The sequence below is a fragment of the Drosophila erecta genome, unplaced genomic scaffold, assembly GCF_003286155.1.
Source record: "Drosophila erecta strain 14021-0224.00,06,07 unplaced genomic scaffold, DereRS2 tig00000021-arrow-pilon, whole genome shotgun sequence".
Classification (NCBI taxonomy): Eukaryota; Metazoa; Arthropoda; class Insecta; order Diptera; family Drosophilidae; genus Drosophila; species Drosophila erecta.
In genome coordinates, this window is record NW_020825198.1 from 20,302,875 (window position 1) to 20,323,749 (window position 20,875).

Here is a 20,875-nt window from a genome sequence, read left to right on the forward strand (position 1 = left end):
TATAAATAATGATATATAACTAAATATATGACTTCCTAAACAGTTCCAATATGAAAACGAGAAAAAGCGTACCTTTTTTATGAATTACAATTTTTAATGAATGGTGAATAGTGAAGTCATCGCATCGGATTACTTGCAATACCGATCGGCCTTCATTTTACTGCGTCTATCCAGCAGAGTTTCATGCAAAGATCCCTGAGCTTTGGCCTGCTCGAGTTCCTTGACATCGTTCTGATTAATGCGCATCTTCTTGTCTTGGAACTTTTGGAACTTTTTCCTGAAAATTAGAAAGAGTTCGACATTTGAAATGGTCAAAGCGGATTTACACCTTTTTAAATCCTATAAATAAAACTAGTTTTTGAGATGACTGTGGACGGCAGTCCAGTCCACGTAGTGACGAAGCGCACCAGTACATCATCAGCTGAACTTACACATAGTTTTTCTCGACTTCGCCCAAGTCTCCCTTTTCCTCCTTGGGCTCCGTATCAATGACAACATCCCTGCTGGCATTACTCCGCACCTTACAGATCTCATGCTGACCCACCTTCTTTCGCAATGCCACACAGGCATCGTCTTCGGGATCGATAGACATAAAATGACCGGTTTCGGATAAAAGAGCCATTCGTTTTTCCTTTAATTACATTGATTAGTTTTACAGATTCGGGATAGTTGAATATTTGATAGACTTACCTCAAAAACGGGCTCCCACTGCTCCATACCACCCACAGCTTCGGAGCGCCCTGTTACCATTCCATCCTTTTCAATTTTCAAGTACTTGCCATAGCCAGATTTAAAGGCTACCTTTCGGTCGTTGATGGGAAAGGCCGTGAATATCTCCTCGGGATCTGGACCATCGCCAGCGTTGTGGGGCGCTCCCAATGTAAAGAGACTAAAACTCCGGTATAATTAAGGTAGCAATGATCAGATCTTTTCACCTATTACCCATTATCCATGGCCTTCAGGTAACTCCTGTCGCCAAACTCAATAGACACTGTGCCGGTGATGTCGGCTGCCGTCTGTGCTGCCCACCAACCGCCGTGCTCCACTGCGTCCTCGTCCACCACTACCTTGGGCTTCTTGGAAGATCCAGCCTCATCCTTTTCCTTCTTGCGCTTTTTGCTCTTTCTACGAAACAAGAATTTCAATAGATGCTTTTCCCATTTGCAAGAACTCACTTGTGTTTCTCTCCTTTCAGAACCAATTTTTTTATGCGTGCATGGTCGTAGTCTGACATGGCCACAAAAATACAGAATGTTGATATAATTTGGGTTTTCAACACAATAAACAAACATGCGATAAAATATCCCAGATGTGTTGGTCTATCGGATATCGATAGCTTACAAATAAAATACTGTCATTTTAAAAAGTAAAGATTCAAACCATCTTTACTTTGTTCAAACCATTTATTAAATCGTTCAAAAATTTAAAAAACAATTGTTTACAATTATCATTGATCATTTATTTTTCTTCTTATTTTTAGCTAGTAATTTGCAACGACTTGTAGCAATTTAGATATAAATAAGTACTACAATGTCATCACATAAATATATTTATTCTTGTAATTCAAAACATATATTGGCTTACAATAATGAAAAATCACGGCTGCTTGATTTGTTAAACTAAACAAAAAGTGTACATTTCCATCTGGTTTAATAATTTTTCTTACAAATGTGAGATAGATTTTTTTTATAAATTATTATACGTCCTAAATAAATATGTGTAAATAATACGTTTTAAATATGTAAATGGCTTATAGGAAACATCTTATGTTCAAATACTTTGGAAAAAGCGTTGGCCTAGTCGCTTATAAGCTTGTAAACATGAATAAATACGAGTAAGTAAATAGGAATGCACAAATATCGAAATTAAATCCATTACATATATCCTTCGACAGAGACATTTTGCCATTGGCCCTGAAATGTAGAGTGTATTTTGAAAATTACGAATTCAACCAACACAATGTGTAGATAACTTACCGCAATGCCAAGATTCCATCCTACGCCTGCAGGATTTTCATTTGTAATGCCGCAGCGCCTGCAGATGATACCATTGAGGGAGATGGCCCACACCTCGGAGCCCACGGACACCGACCGGAAGCCACAATGCTGATCAGTATGCGGCGGCACATTAGGGGCATTGGGCAGAAACTGCCAGTGGGAGCCCTCAGGGAAAGTCCTCGATATCTCCTTACGCACAGCCAAACGCTGCTGGTTGTCCAGCGCCCAAATCCCCGCCCGACCCACGCTTATCGCTTTAAAGGTCACACCCGCGGGAGCCTCCACTTGTTGCCAGGCATCGCCGCAAGGATTCTGCCTGCTGATTCCATACCGGAAAAACACCATGCCATTGCGCGCCACAGTCCACACTTGACCGGTGGGTCCCACGCTGATCCCGACGAGCGGCTGGTCGCTGGTTATGTGCTCCCAGGCATCGCCACGAGGGTTTAAACTGCATACACCATGTCGGATCAGGACATCACCATTGGAGGCAATGGCCCAGGCAGCCACAGCTGTGTTTCTCTCGCCCGAACAGCTATTATCCGTATCCTCATCCAATACCTAGTAGGAAAGCGTTTAATAATCAACAAAATTTAGAATTCTTTAAGTAGACCCATACCTGCAGGGCAGCATCGAGAATTTTGGACTGACTTAGCTCCTGCCATGGACCGCTGCTACTAAGGCGACACCGCTTCATCCACCTTCGCCGACGCACGCAGTCCGTGAGTTTTTTGTGGGCATGATAGCTGACGGAAAAATCGATGGCGTATTGCCAGCCCTCCTTGTCCGCGCCCCCAGGAATGTTGTAGTCAATGGCCCAATCGGAGATCCATTCGCAGTGCGTGGAAAGGAGCTTAGTGTGCTCCTTGCTCCGCTTCTGCCGCCCAGTAGCATCGCTCCACAAGTGCCGATCCGTAGGCAGACTCTTCGCCGTGAAACCACTGATTGGATTCCAGCGCTGATTCTCATACACATAGTATGTGTGTGTGTCAATCATTGGGTTAATTTTGGCGGAGCCCTCCAAGCCCTTCAGGAACATACCTCCCCAGCCACCGTTGTACACCCAGCCAGTGTTGTCACAGGATATGCCCCACACCACATCCACGCCGGCGTTGAAAATCCTCTTTATGTGACCGCCCATTTGGCGCCAGTGCATACGCTCCATTGAGACAATTAGGGAAGGGCATCGGTAGAGCACGTTGAATAACTTAATGCGGCCGCTCACATAAAGCCGGGTCACGCTCTCCGGATCGATGCGGTACTTGTAGTCGGCATAAACGGCATTGTTCACGATAATCAAGTAGTGATCCTGCAGAGCTCTGTAAGAATATACAAGTTAGGTATTAGGTATTAGGTATTTGATTTCAGTTCTAATTCTCTGTTCCTACCTAATCTTCAACGAAAAAGTTGATCCCGGAGCAAAGGCCATTTTGTCATTGCGAATCTCGTCCAGCCATTCGGACCCCTTCATCGAGTTGAGCACCGTGGTGCGTTCGTTGAAACGGGGATTCAGGTGCAAAGCAATGACCCGATGCTTCTCCACGCGATGATGCTGAACTTTTACTGTAGAATGCGACTGCAAGTCGAAGCGAATCTGGTCAGCGTCATCGTACACACAGCCAGATATCTCAAGCTCAGTACCACACGGCATTCTAAAAACAACGTATACAGAAGAAAAATATTAAACAATTAAAACTTTAGGATTATATCGGAATCGAGCTTCTGGTGAATCGCCTGTTTGGGCCAGATCAATACAACAAATTGAATTTATACGTCACTCAATTTTTTTGTTACATCAACAGTCTAAACTATATATCGTGGCGCATAACTACATGCTTGACAAAATAAACCTATTATAATAGAAACTTCTTCCGACAGGTAAGTTTTTAAGCCCACTTACCCATTGTAAAGAGTATTGTAGTATGGAGTTTCGCATGTGGAAACATCCATCTTCTCCACGTATCCATCACCGGGTTCACTTGTCTGCTGTGCCTTCATGTTGGCGGCATCGAAAACAAAGACATCGCCCAACTCGCTGGTTATCCAGATAGCATTGTCAGCTGGTTTTCCCACCAGAGTGTTGATCTGGCTACAAACTGACGACAGGTGGGACAACCAGTCCTCCATTTCCGAGTCACTGGAGAACTGTAGATTAACGGGCGAGCAGTTCACGGGAAGATGAGGAGCATGAATGGCGATACGGGGTGCGCCTGCTTCACTGCAGCACTGAACACAGGTGATGTCAGACAACGGAAACTGAATCTTTGTGGCTGCTCCATCAGGACTAAGAACCGTAAAAGTGCCAGAGTCACTGGATTGCGAGTTTTCACAGCTATTTGTTCCACAGCCGATGCTCACCCACTCAAGTTCGATGACGCAATCCTCAAACTCGCCCCCAGGTCGCTGATAACGCGCATCCGCCGATTTGACCCACGAAGAAAGCTCGACTGCCTTCTCGAACTTGGCCACAGTCTGCAGCTTGGCAAGTTTTTCCTGCCGCCGCTGCAACTTGCTAAGAATATCCTTCCGCCAATTGGCATTCACATCCACTTTACTGTCGCTCGTCTGCTCGTTAAACCAATTGGGCATGTTGCTGGCATCCACAGTCACAGCACCAGGAGCTACGCAGCTCCATAGTATGCCACATTCTGTCCAAAATTGAGATCCCGTATGGTCGTCATCTTCTCCCAAAAACACATCCGATCCATGGTGCGTGGAGTCCGACTCAAACACGGTCGAATCGCTCTCTGGGTGCGCTTCGGTGCCCACAACGGAGCCAACACTTCGAACGGGAGACCAAGCTCTTGGGTTCCTCAGCTGTGTCTCAAACTTTCCAGTAATCACCTCCACCACATCCGCTGCGGGAGCACTGGAAGCATGTGAAGTTTCGCGAAGCGCCGCCGTTCTCTGCTTGTGGCGATCGTTGAGGTTCAGACTTCCTATAGTCGGAGGTGAATCGGCACTGAGTTTCCAACGCTCGTTCTTAAGTAGACCAGGTGGACCCCCATTACTAGAGCAGGAGCCTGTAGAGCTGTTGAGCACAGTTTCTATAATTGCACAGGTCTCCACCACACCCTTCTCCTTCTCCTTAGAGTACAAATTGGAGAAGCTCTGGTGCTTGGAACCTGGAGTTGAACTACTTCCGCCACTTTTACGAGAGACTATTGATAGAGAGCTAGATGTGCGGCTGATTTGCATTGGACACTGAATTAAACGCCATTTTTTGCCAGTGGGATCGGCCGAGGTCACCCCAGAGCGGTGGTACAAGCAACGGTCAGCGGCCCCAACTGCAAAGACCTACGGGAGAATATGTTTATATCTAGGATACTTGGGTAGGATAAACGCTGGTTTACCTGATCGTTGGCCGCCACAGAAACCATTGAAATGTTTCCCACCATTTCCACCCAGCCCTTACCAATGGCCGAATCCTCGCTTATGCCCGCTGCCTCACCCTTAACGCCTCTCCTAAACCAGGCGTGATGATCATTGGTCACACACCACACTGCATCGGTGCCAACGGAAACATGAACTATGCGCAAACTGCAGGCGGCCACGGGGGTCTTGACATCCAACCACGAGTCCCCGACTAGGTTGTCTCTGGTTACACCAGTGCGTACAATCACACGTCCGTTGTAGAGAACCGCCCAAACCAATCCTGTAGGCCCAACGCTGATCTGCGAGAGTTCACTGCCCGTTGGCGTTGGTACAGCTGTCCAGCGAAGACCCTCGGGCGCCGTTTTGGACACCCCCGTGCGAAACATAGCTCTGCCGTGGGCGGTAATGGCCCAGACACACAAAGTGCCGGCAGGAGCGTTGGGTACACAAGTGCCGCCTATAGCCACGTCTATGAATGGCTCCTGGGTGGGATCCTTGTGCAGTGGTGCCACTGCACACCAACTATTTAAGGCGGCATACCTCCTATATCTCACCCACTTGCGTCGTCGCACATACGAGTTCCATGACTTCTTTGCCGAGTACGTGGCCTGAAAGTCCAAGGCGTACATCCAGCCATCCTCAGGCAGCGGCTGTCCATCGAGCTCTAGGTCCAGGTGCCAGTCGCCGTCCCATTGCCAGGCCATCGAGGGCAGTCGGATTTTGTCCACACCACGCTCCACGCTGCCATCGGCGGAGGAGTATCTGTACCGATCCGTGGGCAGCAGTGTCTTCGAAAAGCCCTCGATGGGCAGCCAGCGCTCGTTCTCGTACGACTCTTCCCGAATCCGAATGGGCACGTCCAGACCGTGTACATGAACGTACACCTGGCGGTCGCCGCCAATAGCCCACAAAAAGTTGGGCACGGCGCAGATCTTCTTGAACTCCAATCCAAGGTAGGGAAGTTCGCGCCACGCTCCAGAGCTGGTGGACAGCGTGTAGACGCGCCCTTCACTGCTGGCGGCGAACAGATAGGAGCTCGGCATCCTAAGATATATTACTAAAGACAAAGAATCCTCTTTCTGTCTGGCATCGTGTTTACAATCAGTTTGGAAAAATTGATTTTTCAGAGGATAGAGCTGTCTATCCAGTGATGGCACAACTGTTTTCTAAGGCCCAAGCGATAGTATCGTTGAGGTTGTTGTTTTCGGACTAAAAAGCTAAACAGCTGATAGAAACATGACTGAATAGAAAGCAAATAATTACATTCAAAGGACGTGCGCGAGCCCTGTAAATTGCATAGTGCGTTAAATTTCGCGAACCAGGATCTATCGAATGCAGAACACCGATAGTCCTTTGCACCGACTATAGTTGAAATTATCGATACTATCGCAAGTAGTTAACTCAGCTCTAATTGACGCCAAGAAATTTTGATTGATTTTGAAAAATATGGTAAAAACCGAGCCGTTTTTTCTGCTAACCGTACGGGCGGGTCCATAAAACCGAGTGCACCCAGCTAAGGATCCCTTTACCGGTCGCAGTTGAAAAGGACAGCCGTGCACTACGCTCTTCGGCGTGGCGACGTTCGACGCAGAAAAGCGAGCACGCGCAGGCCAGACGGTCGGTCTGTCGTATCAGCTGCTGAATGTGGCTCCCGGAGGCCGACCACGGACGAATCCCCCGTATTGCCCATACTCCCCGGTCCGTAGTCCCGGTATTGGGAACCGAAGCGAGTCCGAGGCCCTTCCAGCAGCCGGTATTTGGTGCTCTGGAGTAGTAAAACATATGTACACACGCCTACAGAGTACAAACGTTCATCTGGTAGACACATATATCGACCATATATATACTATAGCCACTATATGTATACCGCGATGTCCTGTGCATTCCGTGAAACCTTTCGCTGCATCCGCGTATTGGGGGTGGTCGGTCTGCCCGAAAAACTCCCCTAAGAATAACGTACCACCAAGTGATTAAGGCTCCATTTTAACCGGATTCTTTCCTACCCCACAGTTAACCACTTCGGAGCTAAAGTGAACTGGTCATATCGGGAAACACTGTGGTAAGTGCATGCCAAACATTTTCTCTAAAAGCGATTCGACTAAGTGTGTGGGCTCCACAGCAAAATTCACATTCGCCGGACGGAACGTACTGACTCTGGAAATCACATCACAATAAGTCATGCCACGGGGAAAACGCCGAGCTGCAGATACTATTAGCGAAAACATGGATCATGGTCAACCGAAGAGGGCCCGAACCAGCTACACCAGCATACCCACACAACAGAGCAGCAGGTGAGTGGAGGAAAATAGGAAAGAAGAACAAAGGCCCTTCGGTGTTGTATCATCTGTTCCGGTGAAAAGCATCTGGTTTCCGGTGTACAGATTCCTAGGCCATTGATGCCTGACAAATTTCAATAGAACGAACAGATTTGAATCCATGTTACTCACACCTGCCACTGAAAAATTTGTTATTCAATTGATAAGGTATCATTTTCCTATTGACATCTTTACGAAGATTTGGTTTTATAATTTATGCCTAACAAAAACAAATGGCAATGGTATTACTATAAAACTAATTTAGCCATGTACAATGCAAATGAATTCACTTGCGAAAGCTGTATAGATAGTTTCAAAGTAATGACTCTATTATTCGCCTTTTTTATAATCAAAATATTTGCTTGTACTAGTTGTAAATATGATATCTTGAAAGGCATTAGGTGCCCATAAAAAGATAAGACTAAACAATATATTATTTAAGTATTTATTTTACACAGTTCCAATTATTTACTCCATCCAACAACGTAATTTAGATGTGTAGAAAAAACACCAATCGATTCCATAGATGCGTCTGGTGCCAATAGGAAAACAGTCCATTAAAATCCCATGTTTTTCAGCAGGCATCAGTATTTATTTCCACTTTAATTAAACTCATTAATACTAATTATAAACAAAAGCATTAGAAGTTCCTATATCTTTTCCCCATACATAACTTCTGGTATTTCAATTGGCAAACTTTTGAATGGATTAAGAGATAATGAATGTTTAATAGGCGGTGCAGGAGATTTTGTTTAACAATGTGTTATTAAAAAAAGATATTCGGAAATAGATGCATCGCTAGAATTGCTGAAATATGAGTTTAAGATTGATGTGACGTCCACGATACCGACTTTGGTCTTTCACTTAGATTCGTTTGCCTGATAAATAATAATTTTTTTGATTAATAATGATATATATTAACATTTAATAATCGTATATGGTGCGTTATTATTTTATACATTAACAATATGGAAGACATTTGCATTTCTCATATATGTATCTTTAGTTGATTTCGATAACCTCGTAAATGTTTATCTCAGTGTCTGCCGGGACAACTCTTAATTTTACAAAATAGGACTACAGGATTGCAATAGATCCAACAAACGTGGGGATATGTGTAGACAACGATATGATCAAATAGTCGAACAAAAACGAACGCTTCACTTAAATCTTGAGTTTGCTCCGCTCACTCCATGGAACCGTACTGAACCTTCTTGATTTTAAAGTACCTGTAACGAATGAACCTTTAAAATGGTCTTTAGGCACTATGGCTCACAATAATCACCTCCAACCGCCGTATCCTGAGATGGTCAGGAGCACGGCAATGGCCAGTGCAGTTCCCACAGCCAAAGGCGCCGTCTCGTCGCGATAGGATCCTGTGGCGCTGCAGTGGAAGGATGGGCCCCACTTGCCGCTGTCCTTGAACATGAAGCTCTGCATGTGCATGTCGCGCAGATACAGCTTGGCTATATGCCCCGAGAGGTCGCCGGAATCGTGCGGGGCGTACATGATCACAGTCTGCTCCTTGTCGCACACGTAGGACTTGCCCACCGGCGTGGGGAAGTACATTGGCGTCTGGGCGGGCGAGGTTAGCCTCACGTCCAAGTTGGGTCGGTCCGGGTGCTCGAACAGCCAGTTGGAGGACGAGTATGTCAGTTCGAACAGGTTGATATACCAACCCTCGCCGCCGGACGACTGTGGGTCAAAGTTCAAACATTATTCAATGGCCAACCTTTATCAACTCTAACCTCAACGTTATTTTTTTCCACCGATGGGAAGTTTCCACCTTGCTACCTAGATAGTTTGCTAGTGTACTTGCTCGGGTAGTTGGCTATAATTCATTCTTAATGCTTGAACTTGCCTAGGCAGCAGGTCGTAATTGTATTGCCTATTTATCTATCATATCTACCATTCTATCGTATTTATTGATTTTTTTGTCAGTTAATTTTGTACGGGCAAGTTACTGCATACGATTTATGTTAGATACAAAATTGCTCTAATCTTTTTGGGCCGAGACTCAGCAAGTGGAACCTTCCCCATCACTGGTTAATGCCCAACCCACGCACCTTTTTAAATGTCATGGACAGCCGGAAACCCTTAAAGTCCATGGTGAGAATTTCCATGTTGGACTCGACACACTCGCCACTCAGCTGTGGATCATCCGGCATGTACAAATCGGCCTCCACATCCTCGTTCAGCTTATTCCGATACTTAATGCTGATAAGTCCGTCCACCTGCATCAGGATGCAGGTGATTCCGTTGGTGGCATTAAAACGATACAGCGAGGCGGTGGCATCGTGGTTCATGGAGGAGGCCTGGAAAAGATTTCCGGATTAGCTAGGACAGGGAACCAATAACACGCAGACATGGATTACCGATGGCGACTTGGTTGTGTACTTGCTGACCCGCGGCGTCTTCGTTGTGAAGGCACTCAGCTGCAATCCCTGGGCGGCGGTCACTAAAAGGAGTGGAAACAAAGGTTTTACTCTTTGTCCAGCTAGCTTGTTCATTTTTCAGTCAGTGTGTCACAAAACCGTCCTCGACAGTATCGATTTTTGGAGCTTTCACCACCTACGAATCCCACATCCCCTGCCCCAAATATATCTAATACTCACTCAAAAGTGCTAGGAGCGTTGAGTAAATCAGCGCTACGTTTAGGCAATTGCCCAATCCTTGGTCCCTAGGTAAGGACTGCCTAAGACCGGACAGTTTCATCTTCTTTAGCAAATCCTTGTGCAATCTGTGGGCAATTCCAATTACTATTTTACGCTGCAGTCTCCGCTCGACGCAACTACGACGTGTTTCCTGTTTCGGGTCCTGCGCACAACTGCGGCCCAAATAGAATCGCATTGTCCTGCCGTCTCCCCAAATCTACCCAATCCCGCATCCACTTCCACACTTTTCGTGCCCGTTCTCCCCTTATCCTGCGACGGGACTTCACTCTCGCTTTTCGCCTGCGCAGTTGGTGGACGCTGGAGGAGATGTGCGTTTATATGCATACATACATTCATATGCGTGCACTTAAAGGAAAATGTTTTAAAATATTTTCAAGACTATTTCATAACATTTAAAGCTGTTAGCTTTCGAAGGTGACAGTCACCAAAATTAAAATATTTGTATTTTTACATAAGAAAGGTAACATCTTTTTTAAATATTCATGTATATTTGTTATATTTGTACGTACTCGAAAAGTGGTTTTCTAGTTTATTTAAAAAAATATGTAACAGGTATAAGAAAGCGTTTCAAACCTTGATATATATTCTTGATCAGAATTACTATCCCAGTCGATATAGCCTTGTCCTTGTGCATATCAGGCAAAAAAACCGTTGGACGAGGTAAAAAAAACCAGTGACGATCGCATCTTCAGCAATAAAACTAAATTTTTTTAAATTTAATTTAAAAATTCCTTTTTTCAGGTGTTTAAAAATCAGAATTTAAGTTTATATTGCTGTCTTACCACTAAACAAGCTGTGTTTTCTAAAAGTAGTAGAACTAACCTTGTATCCAACCGACGAATTTCAATTTGGAAAATTCCCACAATTTCAATTTTTGACACTAGTCCTTAAACTTTTATTTTTCCACTTATTTTCCGATTCTTCCTGAACTATATAACTTTTTTAAGTCATGGTATGAAATGTTTTAGTTTTAATCGGACCACCCCAGCAGATTTTCATATTTTCGGTAATATATAATATATTAGGACGAATAAAAAATTTTCTATTTACATTGCTTGAAAAATGATATCCCTTTTTCTCCGCAACTATTAACATTCCATGAAACTCAAGATTTCCAGCTTGTCGCACTCTAAGGCACTTTATGAAATGACTTGTTTCCTAACAACTAACCTTCAAGCCAAATAATTATTTACTCTTACTTAGTTTAAATTAAAAGGCATATTAGGCATACCACCCAGGGAAACCCCCACATAGAAATGCAACAGATAATTTATAATGCAATTGCCGGAGGCAATGCACTACTGCCTCCCCAAAGCCTTTGGTTTCCTAATTCGATTTGTCATATCTGGGTTGCCATTATGTTCTTTGCTTCCCTGAGCGTCGCTGCTCTTGGCAATGGCCTCGTCTCTGCTCTGCCATGTTTACTATCGCTATTTTTAGGGGCCAATACTCAAAGACAAACCCCAGAGGAGAGGCAAGTCGAATAGAATAAACAAAAGAGGCCACACGGCATTAGCGACAGATTCGATTCGATTAAAACTCTGGTCTATTCGTGCTGAAGGCAAATTCCATACAATTAAGATGGCAGAGTGTGTGAATTTGATTGAATCATTGAACTATATCCAATTGCTCAAGTCAAAAACTTGTTTCTATCCCACAGACGCCATATCAGAGCGGAAGATGGCTTCAGTCAAAAGCGTTGCTTGACATGGTTCCAGGAATACACATCTCCAGACGAACCGGAGACATTGGGTGAGTTAGATGACACTGCATTGTGGGGTTTATTAGGATTTGCCTAATATACAAATGTCGTTTTAAATCGTTCAGAATTTCAAGGTTTTCCGATCTTTAAATGAACACAGGCATCCCAAGTTCTAGACACATAAAGAATTTTCTTATTTATTTTTTGGCCCTTTGAAAGACTTATGTAATAAACCGATTCCCAGGTCCCGATGGCATGGAGAAATTCTGCGAGGATATCGGCGTGGAGCCCGAGAATATTGTGATGCTGGTGCTGGCCTACAAAATGGGTGCCACCCAGATGGGTTTTTTCAGCCAGCAGGAGTGGCTAAAGGGCCTCACAGAACTAGACTGCGATTCGGCAGCAAAAATGGTTGTGAAACTGGACTATCTGCGCAGCATACTCAACGATCCCAACTCCTTCAAAAGCATCTACAGATACGCCTACGACTTTGCCAAGGTCAGTAATCCATTTCAATAAACTATGAACTGCGTTTAATAGGCCTCTGCTTATTCTGCAGGATTCTGACCAACGGTGTATGGATATACTCACTGCCAAAGCCATGCTTCAACTTCTTTTGGGCAAACATTGGCCTCTGTATCCACAGTTTGCCCAATTTCTAGAGCAATCAAAGTACAAGGCGATCAATAAAGATCAGTGGTGTAATATTCTGGAGTTCTCGCGTACCATTAGCATTGATTTATCAAATTACGATATTGATGGAGCTTGTAAGTAACATAGTATTTCGCAAAAGTTCTCAGATTTTAAAAGCCCACAATAACCTCATAGTACTGAACATGTATTAATCTCAACCTGTTTGCAGGGCCCGTAATGCTGGATGAGTTTGTAGAATGGCTGCGCCTGCAGCGGAGCCAGGTCACCTCGACTTCCGGGTCTAGCTGAGAAAAGCCGTATCGAGTCGCCTATTTCTAGTTCAACTTTGGGAGCTCAGTGCAGAGAGGAGTTCGCGACGGAGATGGGATGCGATGGGAATGCTGATGAGATAAGATCGGCGGAAATTTAAGACATAACCACAGAACACTCACTGACACCCACATCCACACTCAGATCCACATCCTCGACCCAAAACACACAAGCACACACTCACCCACACGGAAACACAAGGCATTTTGGAGAGACTGCGTACACTGGCAAAGCAACCAACTATGAAACTAAACTATTGATAATATATTTAATGTAATAATTTATGTAGTAACGACGACAACTAAAAACTAAAACTACAATTTTTTACTTATAAGGCCTCCTTCGAAAACAAAAACAAACCACAAAAAAGAAGAACAGCAACAAGAGCCAAAACGGGGCAACTCGTAATGAGTATTCCCAGAGAATGAAACGATGGCAATAACCAAGAGACCCCGAATAGACCTAATCTAGGACATACAATCCAACCCAAGCGACCCCTTCAAGATATCAGCAAGCATAGTCAAAATCTAAACGAAAATCTACACCAATAGTGGGGTATTCGTAGTCGTTATTAAATCAATGTAGAAAAACAAAACCTGGGGATTATTTAATAAAATTATTAAGTGAAGTTGTGGCACATTTTATTTTGTATTTACTTGGCGAAGGGGTTTTATATTGACAAAATTACTTTGAACTGCTAACTGAATTTATTTCAAAATCAAATCTCACAATCGTGTAATTTCTTTTAAACAAGGAAAGCTCTGAAATATCTGTTTCTAATAATAAATACTTCATAATACAAATCAGAATCCGGACCTACAATCACAATTTGCGATTCTTTAAAACAGAAAACGTTTGCAGTAGTTAGAAAAGGTTTTCTACGATAGGGGCTCTATAATATTAAATTGAGTAAATTCGCCTTATAAAACACTCTTAAAAAATACCCTTTTTCTAATTTCAAAAATATAACGCCTGCTTAGACGCAGAACAATCTAAAAAAAATACTACATTTAAAGGAACAGAATAAACGCCTGTAGAGAAATTCAAAGAACTAACGGTCAAAAAATTTGTTATTCAACACTTCGGCGATACATACCAGAAAGTGTGCGATAACCGGCGAAACGGGCATACTAATTCAGCTGACGCCTGTCGTCCAATTCATTTTGGCATTTAAAAAATCGAACGGTTTCGGCGCGTTCTCCGCTTTGTGCTTGCTTTTCGTGCATTCGATGGGCAAAATCGGAATTTGATCGCCGCTTCTCTTGTCAACTGTGTGGATCTCCGTTTCTGAGACATTTTCAGCCGATCTTCCGTGGAATTACAGGGGCAAAACGAGGAGGATTGTCGCAGAACTCCAGGCGAACGTCAGCGCAAAAGAGGGAGTCCGAAGTAAAGAAGAAAGGAGAGCAAGATGGCCGCGAAGCCTGAGGATAAGAGCACGGATATTCCGGATCGCCTCTTCGACGCTAACCAGAGGAAAACCTACAAGCGCATGCGGTTCTTCGGCAAGGTGAGTGCGGATGCGGATCTGCAGATGTCCCTGGTCAGACGCGCACGGGGAAGAGTCGTAGGGATCACACCTTTACCTCACACACACATACGAACGCACCCACATACACACATCCATTTCCACATCCCGATTTTTGGTTCCGTCTTCCTTGCTGATCATTCTCTTGTTGTATTTGTAGCTGTTTTTGTTGGGCAGGAGAGGAAAAGAGAGCCCGTGTGTAGGAATGCTTGTGTGTGTGTGTGCGGCTCGCAGCCGGTTCAACTTTTCTTTTTTATTTTTGGCGCGGTTTTTTTAGTTTATATGGACAAACTACCTTAGTGACTCCTGCCTTTTAGTAATACCAGCTATTCCTTCTTTGTTCTATTGGCAACCAACTATTTTCCTTGAAAGGATCCAAATATAGTTGTAATACAACCAAGGCTCCACGGCTGGATCAAGGCTACTCAGCATGCGACTCTTAAATATAAACTGTGGTTTTATTTCATGTTGCCAACTGATTCTATGGATAAAACAGTGTCCGAATAATTTAATTTAGTTTATGCAAAATAGGTTTCTAAACAAGACATCAATTCGCTTATTACACATCATTTACTAAAGATGACTTCCTAAGAAAGTAGCATTAAGAGCTCTTTTAATTAAAGCACAAGGTGTGCGTTTTTATTTAATATTACAAATACAATTAAATTACACATGTGTATGTATGCAGGGTGGATTTGCAAAATGTTACGAGATCATCGATGTGGAAACCGACGACGTCTTCGCCGGCAAGATCGTGTCCAAGAAGCTGATGATCAAGCACAATCAGAAGGAGAAAACCGCCCAGGAGATAACTATTCACCGCAGCCTTAACCATCCGAACATTGTCAAGTTTCACAGCTACTTTGAGGATGCTCAGAATATCTACATTGTGTTGGAGCTCTGCAAGAAAAGAGTGAGTTAATTTGAACATCTCTGAAATGGCATGTTTTACCTCTCCGACTTACAGTCCATGATGGAACTGCACAAACGTAGGAAAAGCATTACGGAGTTTGAGTGCCGCTACTACATTTACCAGATCATCCAGGGCGTTAAATACTTGCACGATAACCGCATTATCCATCGAGATCTGAAGCTGGGTAATCTCTTTCTCAACGACTTGTTGCACGTGAAGATCGGGGATTTCGGATTGGCCACGCGCATTGAGTACGAGGGCGAGCGGAAGAAGACTTTGTGCGGCACGCCCAACTATATAGCCCCGGAAATCCTTACCAAGAAGGGCCACTCCTTCGAGGTGGACATCTGGTCGATTGGCTGCGTTATGTACACACTGCTGGTGGGCCAGCCGCCGTTCGAAACCAAGACTCTGAAGGACACCTACTCGAAAATCAAAAAGTGCGAGTACCGCGTGCCCAGCTACTTAAGGAAACCGGCGGCGGATATGGTCATCGCCATGCTGCAACCTAATCCGGAGAGCCGTCCGGCAATTGGTCAGTTGCTGAACTTTGAGTTCCTCAAGGGCTCCAAGGTGCCCATGTTCTTGCCCAGCTCTTGTTTGACAATGGCGCCGCGTATCGGCAGCAACGACACAATCGAGGATTCGATACACCGCAAGCCGCTGATAGAGATGAACGGCATCAGGCCCGACGACACCCGCCTGGAGTCGACCTTCCTCAAGGCCAATCTACACGACGCCATTACCGCCTCTGCACAGGTGTGCCGCCACAGCGAGGACTATCGCAGCGATATCGAGAGCCTGTATCAGCAACTCACCAATCTTATCAACGGCAAGGTAAGTACTTATTGCTCTATAAAGTTTTCATCACTTAAGGCTTCTAAACCTCATCACTTCATTAGCCGCGAATTCTGCAAGGCAATCTGGGCGACGAAAACACCGATCCTGCAGCACAGCCGCTTTTCTGGATATCCAAGTGGGTTGACTACAGCGATAAGTACGGTTTTGGTTACCAGCTCTGCGATGAGGGCATCGGCGTGATGTTCAACGATACCACAAAGCTGATCCTGCTGCCCAATCAGATCAACGTGCACTTCATCGACAAGGATGGCAAGGAGTCGTACATGACTACCACAGATTACTGCAAGTCGCTTGACAAGAAGATGAAGCTGCTTTCGTACTTCAAGCGCTATATGATCGAGCACCTGGTGAAGGCAGGCGCCAACAATGTGAACATTGAGAGCGATCAGATCTCGCGTATGCCTCATTTACACTCGTGGTTCCGTACAACATGTGCCGTAGTTATGCATTTGACCAACGGTTCTGTGCAGGTTTGTGTAATTGTCCAGAATGTATATGAGGTCTTTATGAACTATCCTTCTTTTTAGTTGAACTTCTCGGATCACATGAAGCTCATCCTCTGCCCACGCATGAGTGCCATAACTTATATGGATCAGGAGAAGAACTTCCGCACCTACCGATTTTCGACCATTGTGGAGAACGGCGTCTCTAAAGACTTGTACCAGAAGATCCGATATGCCCAGGAGAAACTTAGGAAAATGCTGGAGAAGATGTTCATATAAGTGTAGCAAGCTAAACTATCATTATAAGGCCGAATGTTAGTTTCACCTAATTCACGAATGCCCTGGCCAATTTCATACATAGCCCCAAAAGTATCCTCTCCCATACATTTTTAGAACTGTAGTTCCTGTTCAAATTGATTTGTTCGATGTTTTTAGAATTTTTTGTTTTCGCCTTTCCCCTTCATATTGAAAATACTATTTAAGTTTTATTCATCGTCAGTGTTGGGCCACCCCTCAAAAATATAAAAATATATCTGTTTAATGGTTTTCGTACACGATCCGACCACTTAATAAATTTTAAAGAGCTCAAATTAAATGTTTAAACTAAACAATCGTGTTTCGAAATGCCCATATTCACCGAGATGACTGATAACACATTTTAATGCTGGATACATTATAAACCTAATAGTGTAATATTGTGTGTTTGTAATGCGCTATAGCGCCATTTAAAATAATACATAAGTTACAATACGACTGCAAAGTGTTTAAATGCTTTACGGAACATGTATTCTCACATTTGGCAAGAAATACCTGTAGCTATAGGATACAATTTGTAATTGCTTTGAACAAGAAGCGTATATATATAATTTAATAAAAACCTGAAGAACAGCTGTAAGCGTTTCTGTAACATTTAGGGCATCTTAAAACTAACAAAACTATTTATGTGTTTTTTATCTAAATTTCATCTCCCAACTATATTTGGAAAATTATGACGCATACAGAAACAATTTTATTCGCTGTTGATAAGGATTTTGAACAAGCAAACCGTTACAGCCCTTGCATTTTACAACACTGGAAATAACTATTTGGAGAATGATGAGAGATGGTAACACTGGCACGAGTGCTGCGGTCACACCAAGTCAGCATATCGATTTTATTTTCTCGAAAAAAGATCCCAATACGTACACACTCGCTGAAAAGCCGAATAGGTCTTAAACTTAGATGCAATTAGTGCCGAGGCGGACATAAATCCTCGACATGGGTGACAACGAACAGAAGGCGCTCCAGCTGATGGCGGAGGCGGAGAAGAAGTTGACCCAGCAGAAGGGCTTCCTGGGATCGCTGTTCGGGTTCGTACCAAAGAAATTTCGCAATTGCTGGGGGAGTGGGGAGATGGAGCTGTGTCTGTTTTAGCCTAAGACTTCCCCATCCCAAGTTTCTCCAGATACAATGCTTATAGTACGCAATTCTGTGGTACCATTCCATTTATCTATGTACATATGTATATATGTGCCTACTCACCATAATACGTATACGCAGTTGTGGACTCTACGCCTCCACCCAGAAACCAAATATCGCAAAAGGGCGACTTACACAAAATAAAAATCAGATATGAACAGATATAAGCCATTCATAATACAAAATATTGGCGCAATACCACATTCGTACAGGTTTCGATGAATCATAGTGTACAACAGTTTAGCAATCGTAAACAACAAAGAAATTATATATGCAGATAGGACCACAGACTAGTAAACAGAAATAAATCATTTATTTTTCCATTTGGATTACGTCGATTAAGGTATTCAAAGCTGGCAAACTTAAATGTTTTTAAAGATTTAAATTTTTAATGTAATTTACAATCCTTTTGGTATTTGCACAGCATCCAGAATGAAATCCTAGTTTTACAGTACGATGTTTAGCTTGGAATTGCATAAAGTCCAAATGAAAAAATTTATATAAAAATCCTCATTAGTTAATAGTTAGTTCTCTAGAGCTTTGGATGCACAGTTAAGACTTTTTACTAATCGATATCCACTTTTCCAGAGGCTCCAACAAGGTGGAGGACGCCATCGAGTGCTACCAGCGGGCAGGCAACATGTTCAAGATGTCCAAGAACTGGACAAAAGCAGGCGAGTGCTTCTGCGAGGCAGCAACTCTCCATGCGCGGGCTGGAAGTCGGCACGATGCCGGAACCTGCTACGTGGACGCCTCCAACTGCTACAAGAAAGTGGATGTGGAGAGCGCGGTCAACTGCCTGATGAAGTCCATCGACATCTACACGGATATGGGCCGCTTCACGATGGCTGCCAAACATCACCAAAGCATCGCCGAAATGTACGAGAGTGATCCCAATACTCTGGTGGGTTTACGCGTGCACCTCTAGGCTAATTACATATTAATAGGCAATTCCTTTCAGGCCAAGTCTATTCAGCACTACGAGCAGGCGGCTGATTACTTCAAGGGTGAAGAGTCGGTCAGTTCGGCAAACAAGTGCATGCTGAAGGTGGCCCAGTATGCCGCCCAACTGGAAGATTACGAGAAAGCAATATCCATATACGAGCAGGTGGCCGCCTCCTCGCTGGAGAGCTCTCTGCTCAAGTACAGTGCCAAGGAGTACTTCTTCAGGGCCGCTCTATGCCACCTGAGTGTGGACCTCCTGAACGCCCAACATGCCATAGAAAAGTATGCGCAGCAGTACCCAGCATTCCAGGACTCGAGGGAGTTCAAGCTCATCAAGGTGGGTTTCAAGTTGTTTTAGATTCCTTTTTCGTGTGAGTCGTCTTTGGTTTTCGTAGCTCTTGCTTATTATTATAAATATTGTAAGGTCTTGACTATAAAATGCTTTTTGGGTTACAGGTGTTGTGCGAGCATCTAGAGGAACAGAACATCGAGGGATTCACAGAGGCCGTCAAGGATTACGACAGCATCTCCCGGTTGGATCAGTGGTACACAACCATCTTACTGCGGATCAAGAAGGCTGCGGACGAGGATCCCGATCTGCGATAAACAAAATCAATTAAACTTACTGATAAAATCGCGTACACATTTATTAAATGCTTTATTCGGTTCGGATATTAATCTACCTATATATAACTAAAAGAAAATTATTAAAAGTGTTGCATTGCTTAACCTGAAAGCACCTGAAAGACGGCCTGCTTAAACGCGTGAATTAAACTTATGGAATAGTCCATATACCCGTATTCTTGAGTTTAATTTAACGCTTGTGCAACGAATAAAGAAGCCAGCAGAAGCCGAGGCTCACATTGCGCTACTCTATTCGATAAAATCTTTATTATTTCTAATGTGGAGTGATTAGAGGTGTTATGTTTATCTGTTTTTGCGTTACTCTTGTTATTTGTGTAAGTAGCCAATCAGTAAGTTAGCTGATGTTTCATTTGGATGCGTAAAATACCCCGTAAACTAGACATCCGTATCCACTACTATATTAAATTGATAACTTTCATTCTATGTGTGTACTGTGTTAGATAATTTTGAGATTAACTAAGAGTCCCTGGTAGCGAATGTATTCCAAGCCAATTATAATTCCATTTAGTGCACAGAAATGAAATAAAACATACAGTTTAGATTGTACGCATATACACAACCTACGAATAAATTATATGTCCACATAAACATAAACGATTACCCTATAAATATCCAAAAGAGTACACGGAATTCTAATAAATACTTGAGGGTCACATTTATAGAAAATTCCATCTCGCAAAATTTTAACGATGTTTAGTAGATCAACTAACTATGAACATGTACGAAGCGAATTATAATCCAATAAATACAATTACGACGGAGCTGCGAAGATTACGCGGTCGCCGAGGCCGAAACAAGAATAAATAAATCAATTTATTGAATGAATATCTCCAAGAAACACACAACACCATTAAAACCCCACACATTTAATTAATACTAATGCAAAGATCCTGGTAATGCCTCTATGCATGCGTTGCCACAGATATTTCCAATTAAAATACTTTAATAAAGTTAATGCTTGGATTAATCCCGTCATCCTGTTTCGTATCCAGCGGTTTCTCTCTATATACGCAACGCCAGTCCAGCCACATTCATTGTCTTTCTATTATACCAAT

The 20,875-nt window shown here is 43.5% G+C and overlaps 6 protein-coding genes across 7 annotated transcripts; 3 read left to right on the forward strand and 3 right to left on the reverse strand.

The window, feature by feature from the left end:
• Positions 1 to 69: 69 nt before the first annotated feature.
• On the reverse strand, positions 70 to 1,334 carry LOC6544737 (protein FRG1 homolog). The gene is made up of 5 exons (XM_001973423.3): positions 1,176 to 1,334; positions 943 to 1,125; positions 691 to 889; positions 432 to 631; positions 70 to 277 (listed from the first exon to the last, which is right to left on the reverse strand). Exons 1-5 carry the CDS (start codon positions 1,232 to 1,234, stop codon positions 130 to 132), a joined length of 789 nt encoding a protein of 262 aa, XP_001973459.1. The 5' UTR covers positions 1,235 to 1,334; the 3' UTR covers positions 70 to 129.
• A 227-nt stretch (positions 1,335 to 1,561) lies between these two features.
• On the reverse strand, positions 1,562 to 6,708 carry LOC6544738 (tectonin beta-propeller repeat-containing protein). The gene is made up of 6 exons (XM_001973424.3): positions 5,351 to 6,708; positions 3,898 to 5,294; positions 3,386 to 3,649; positions 2,617 to 3,316; positions 1,977 to 2,558; positions 1,562 to 1,913 (listed from the first exon to the last, which is right to left on the reverse strand). The coding sequence occupies exons 1-6, from the start codon at positions 6,413 to 6,415 to the stop codon at positions 1,875 to 1,877; spliced, it is 4,047 nt and encodes a 1,348-aa protein (XP_001973460.1). The 5' UTR covers positions 6,416 to 6,708; the 3' UTR covers positions 1,562 to 1,874.
• Positions 6,709 to 6,723: 15 nt separating this feature from the next.
• LOC6545227 (DCN1-like protein 4) lies at positions 6,724 to 13,347 on the forward strand. Of its 2 annotated transcripts, XM_001973425.3 has the most exons (7): positions 6,724 to 6,821; positions 7,383 to 7,431; positions 7,492 to 7,663; positions 12,023 to 12,114; positions 12,309 to 12,562; positions 12,624 to 12,831; positions 12,927 to 13,347. In XM_001973425.3, the coding sequence occupies exons 3-7, from the start codon at positions 7,551 to 7,553 to the stop codon at positions 13,004 to 13,006; spliced, it is 747 nt and encodes a 248-aa protein (XP_001973461.1). In that variant the 5' UTR covers positions 6,724 to 6,821; positions 7,383 to 7,431; positions 7,492 to 7,550; the 3' UTR covers positions 13,007 to 13,347. The 2 variants fall into 2 exon arrangements, with proteins under 2 accessions (XP_001973461.1, XP_026832345.1); XM_026976544.1 differs by lacking the exons at positions 6,724 to 6,821; positions 7,383 to 7,431; positions 7,492 to 7,663 and adding an exon at positions 11,736 to 11,951.
• Positions 8,331 to 10,559, reverse strand: LOC6545228 (lysosome-associated membrane glycoprotein 5). Its single transcript, XM_001973426.3, has 5 exons — positions 10,303 to 10,559; positions 10,063 to 10,145; positions 9,754 to 10,002; positions 8,973 to 9,382; positions 8,331 to 8,916 (listed from the first exon to the last, which is right to left on the reverse strand). Exons 1-5 carry the CDS (start codon positions 10,535 to 10,537, stop codon positions 8,874 to 8,876), a joined length of 1,020 nt encoding a protein of 339 aa, XP_001973462.2. The 5' UTR covers positions 10,538 to 10,559; the 3' UTR covers positions 8,331 to 8,873.
• A 661-nt stretch (positions 13,348 to 14,008) lies between the features above and the next one.
• On the forward strand, positions 14,009 to 17,659 carry LOC6545229 (serine/threonine-protein kinase polo). Its single transcript, XM_001973427.3, has 5 exons — positions 14,009 to 14,537; positions 15,244 to 15,468; positions 15,523 to 16,305; positions 16,371 to 16,799; positions 16,857 to 17,659. The coding sequence occupies exons 1-5, from the start codon at positions 14,439 to 14,441 to the stop codon at positions 17,049 to 17,051; spliced, it is 1,731 nt and encodes a 576-aa protein (XP_001973463.1). The 5' UTR covers positions 14,009 to 14,438; the 3' UTR covers positions 17,052 to 17,659.
• Positions 17,660 to 17,872: 213 nt separating this feature from the next.
• Positions 17,873 to 20,787, forward strand: LOC6545230 (alpha-soluble NSF attachment protein). Its single transcript, XM_001973428.3, has 4 exons — positions 17,873 to 18,121; positions 18,819 to 19,134; positions 19,192 to 19,512; positions 19,632 to 20,787. The coding sequence occupies exons 1-4, from the start codon at positions 18,030 to 18,032 to the stop codon at positions 19,779 to 19,781; spliced, it is 879 nt and encodes a 292-aa protein (XP_001973464.1). The 5' UTR covers positions 17,873 to 18,029; the 3' UTR covers positions 19,782 to 20,787.
• The last annotated feature ends 88 nt before the right edge of the window (positions 20,788 to 20,875 follow it).

What these genes read in the sequence shown, in the direction of transcription:
- LOC6544738 (XM_001973424.3), bottom strand. Translation starts at nt 6,415, where the DNA reads ATGCCGAGCTCCTATCTGTTCGCCGCCAGCAGTGAAGGGCGCGTCTAC. An exon ending in CTGTGGCGGCCAACGATCAG is followed by an intron (nt 5,295 to 5,350) that starts GTAAACCAGCGT and finishes ATTCTCCCGTAG; the next exon opens with GTCTTTGCAGTTGGGGCCGC. An exon ending in TTCTCGATGCTGCCCTGCAG is followed by an intron (nt 2,559 to 2,616) that starts GTATGGGTCTAC and finishes CTTTCCTACTAG; the next exon opens with GTATTGGATGAGGATACGGA.
- LOC6545230 (XM_001973428.3), top strand. Translation starts at nt 18,030, where the DNA reads ATGGGTGACAACGAACAGAAGGCGCTCCAGCTGATGGCGGAGGCGGAG. An exon ending in AGAGTGATCCCAATACTCTG is followed by an intron (nt 19,135 to 19,191) that starts GTGGGTTTACGC and finishes AATTCCTTTCAG; the next exon opens with GCCAAGTCTATTCAGCACTA. An exon ending in GGGAGTTCAAGCTCATCAAG is followed by an intron (nt 19,513 to 19,631) that starts GTGGGTTTCAAG and finishes TTTGGGTTACAG; the next exon opens with GTGTTGTGCGAGCATCTAGA.
- LOC6544737 (XM_001973423.3), bottom strand. Translation starts at nt 1,234, where the DNA reads ATGTCAGACTACGACCATGCACGCATAAAAAAATTGGTTCTGAAAGGA. An exon ending in CTGAAAGGAGAGAAACACAA is followed by an intron (nt 1,126 to 1,175) that starts GTGAGTTCTTGC and finishes CTTGTTTCGTAG; the next exon opens with AAAGAGCAAAAAGCGCAAGA. An exon ending in AGTGGGAGCCCGTTTTTGAG is followed by an intron (nt 632 to 690) that starts GTAAGTCTATCA and finishes ATGTAATTAAAG; the next exon opens with GAAAAACGAATGGCTCTTTT.
- LOC6545228 (XM_001973426.3), bottom strand. Translation starts at nt 10,537, where the DNA reads ATGCGATTCTATTTGGGCCGCAGTTGTGCGCAGGACCCGAAACAGGAA. An exon ending in AACGCTCCTAGCACTTTTGA is followed by an intron (nt 10,146 to 10,302) that starts GTGAGTATTAGA and finishes CACTCCTTTTAG; the next exon opens with TGACCGCCGCCCAGGGATTG. An exon ending in TGTCCATGACATTTAAAAAG is followed by an intron (nt 9,383 to 9,753) that starts GTGCGTGGGTTG and finishes TTTGACCCACAG; the next exon opens with TCGTCCGGCGGCGAGGGTTG.
- LOC6545227 (XM_001973425.3), top strand. Translation starts at nt 7,551, where the DNA reads ATGCCACGGGGAAAACGCCGAGCTGCAGATACTATTAGCGAAAACATG. An exon ending in ACGCCTACGACTTTGCCAAG is followed by an intron (nt 12,563 to 12,623) that starts GTCAGTAATCCA and finishes CTTATTCTGCAG; the next exon opens with GATTCTGACCAACGGTGTAT. An exon ending in TTACGATATTGATGGAGCTT is followed by an intron (nt 12,832 to 12,926) that starts GTAAGTAACATA and finishes ACCTGTTTGCAG; the next exon opens with GGCCCGTAATGCTGGATGAG.
- LOC6545229 (XM_001973427.3), top strand. Translation starts at nt 14,439, where the DNA reads ATGGCCGCGAAGCCTGAGGATAAGAGCACGGATATTCCGGATCGCCTC. An exon ending in TGGAGCTCTGCAAGAAAAGA is followed by an intron (nt 15,469 to 15,522) that starts GTGAGTTAATTT and finishes TCCGACTTACAG; the next exon opens with TCCATGATGGAACTGCACAA. An exon ending in CCAATCTTATCAACGGCAAG is followed by an intron (nt 16,306 to 16,370) that starts GTAAGTACTTAT and finishes TCACTTCATTAG; the next exon opens with CCGCGAATTCTGCAAGGCAA.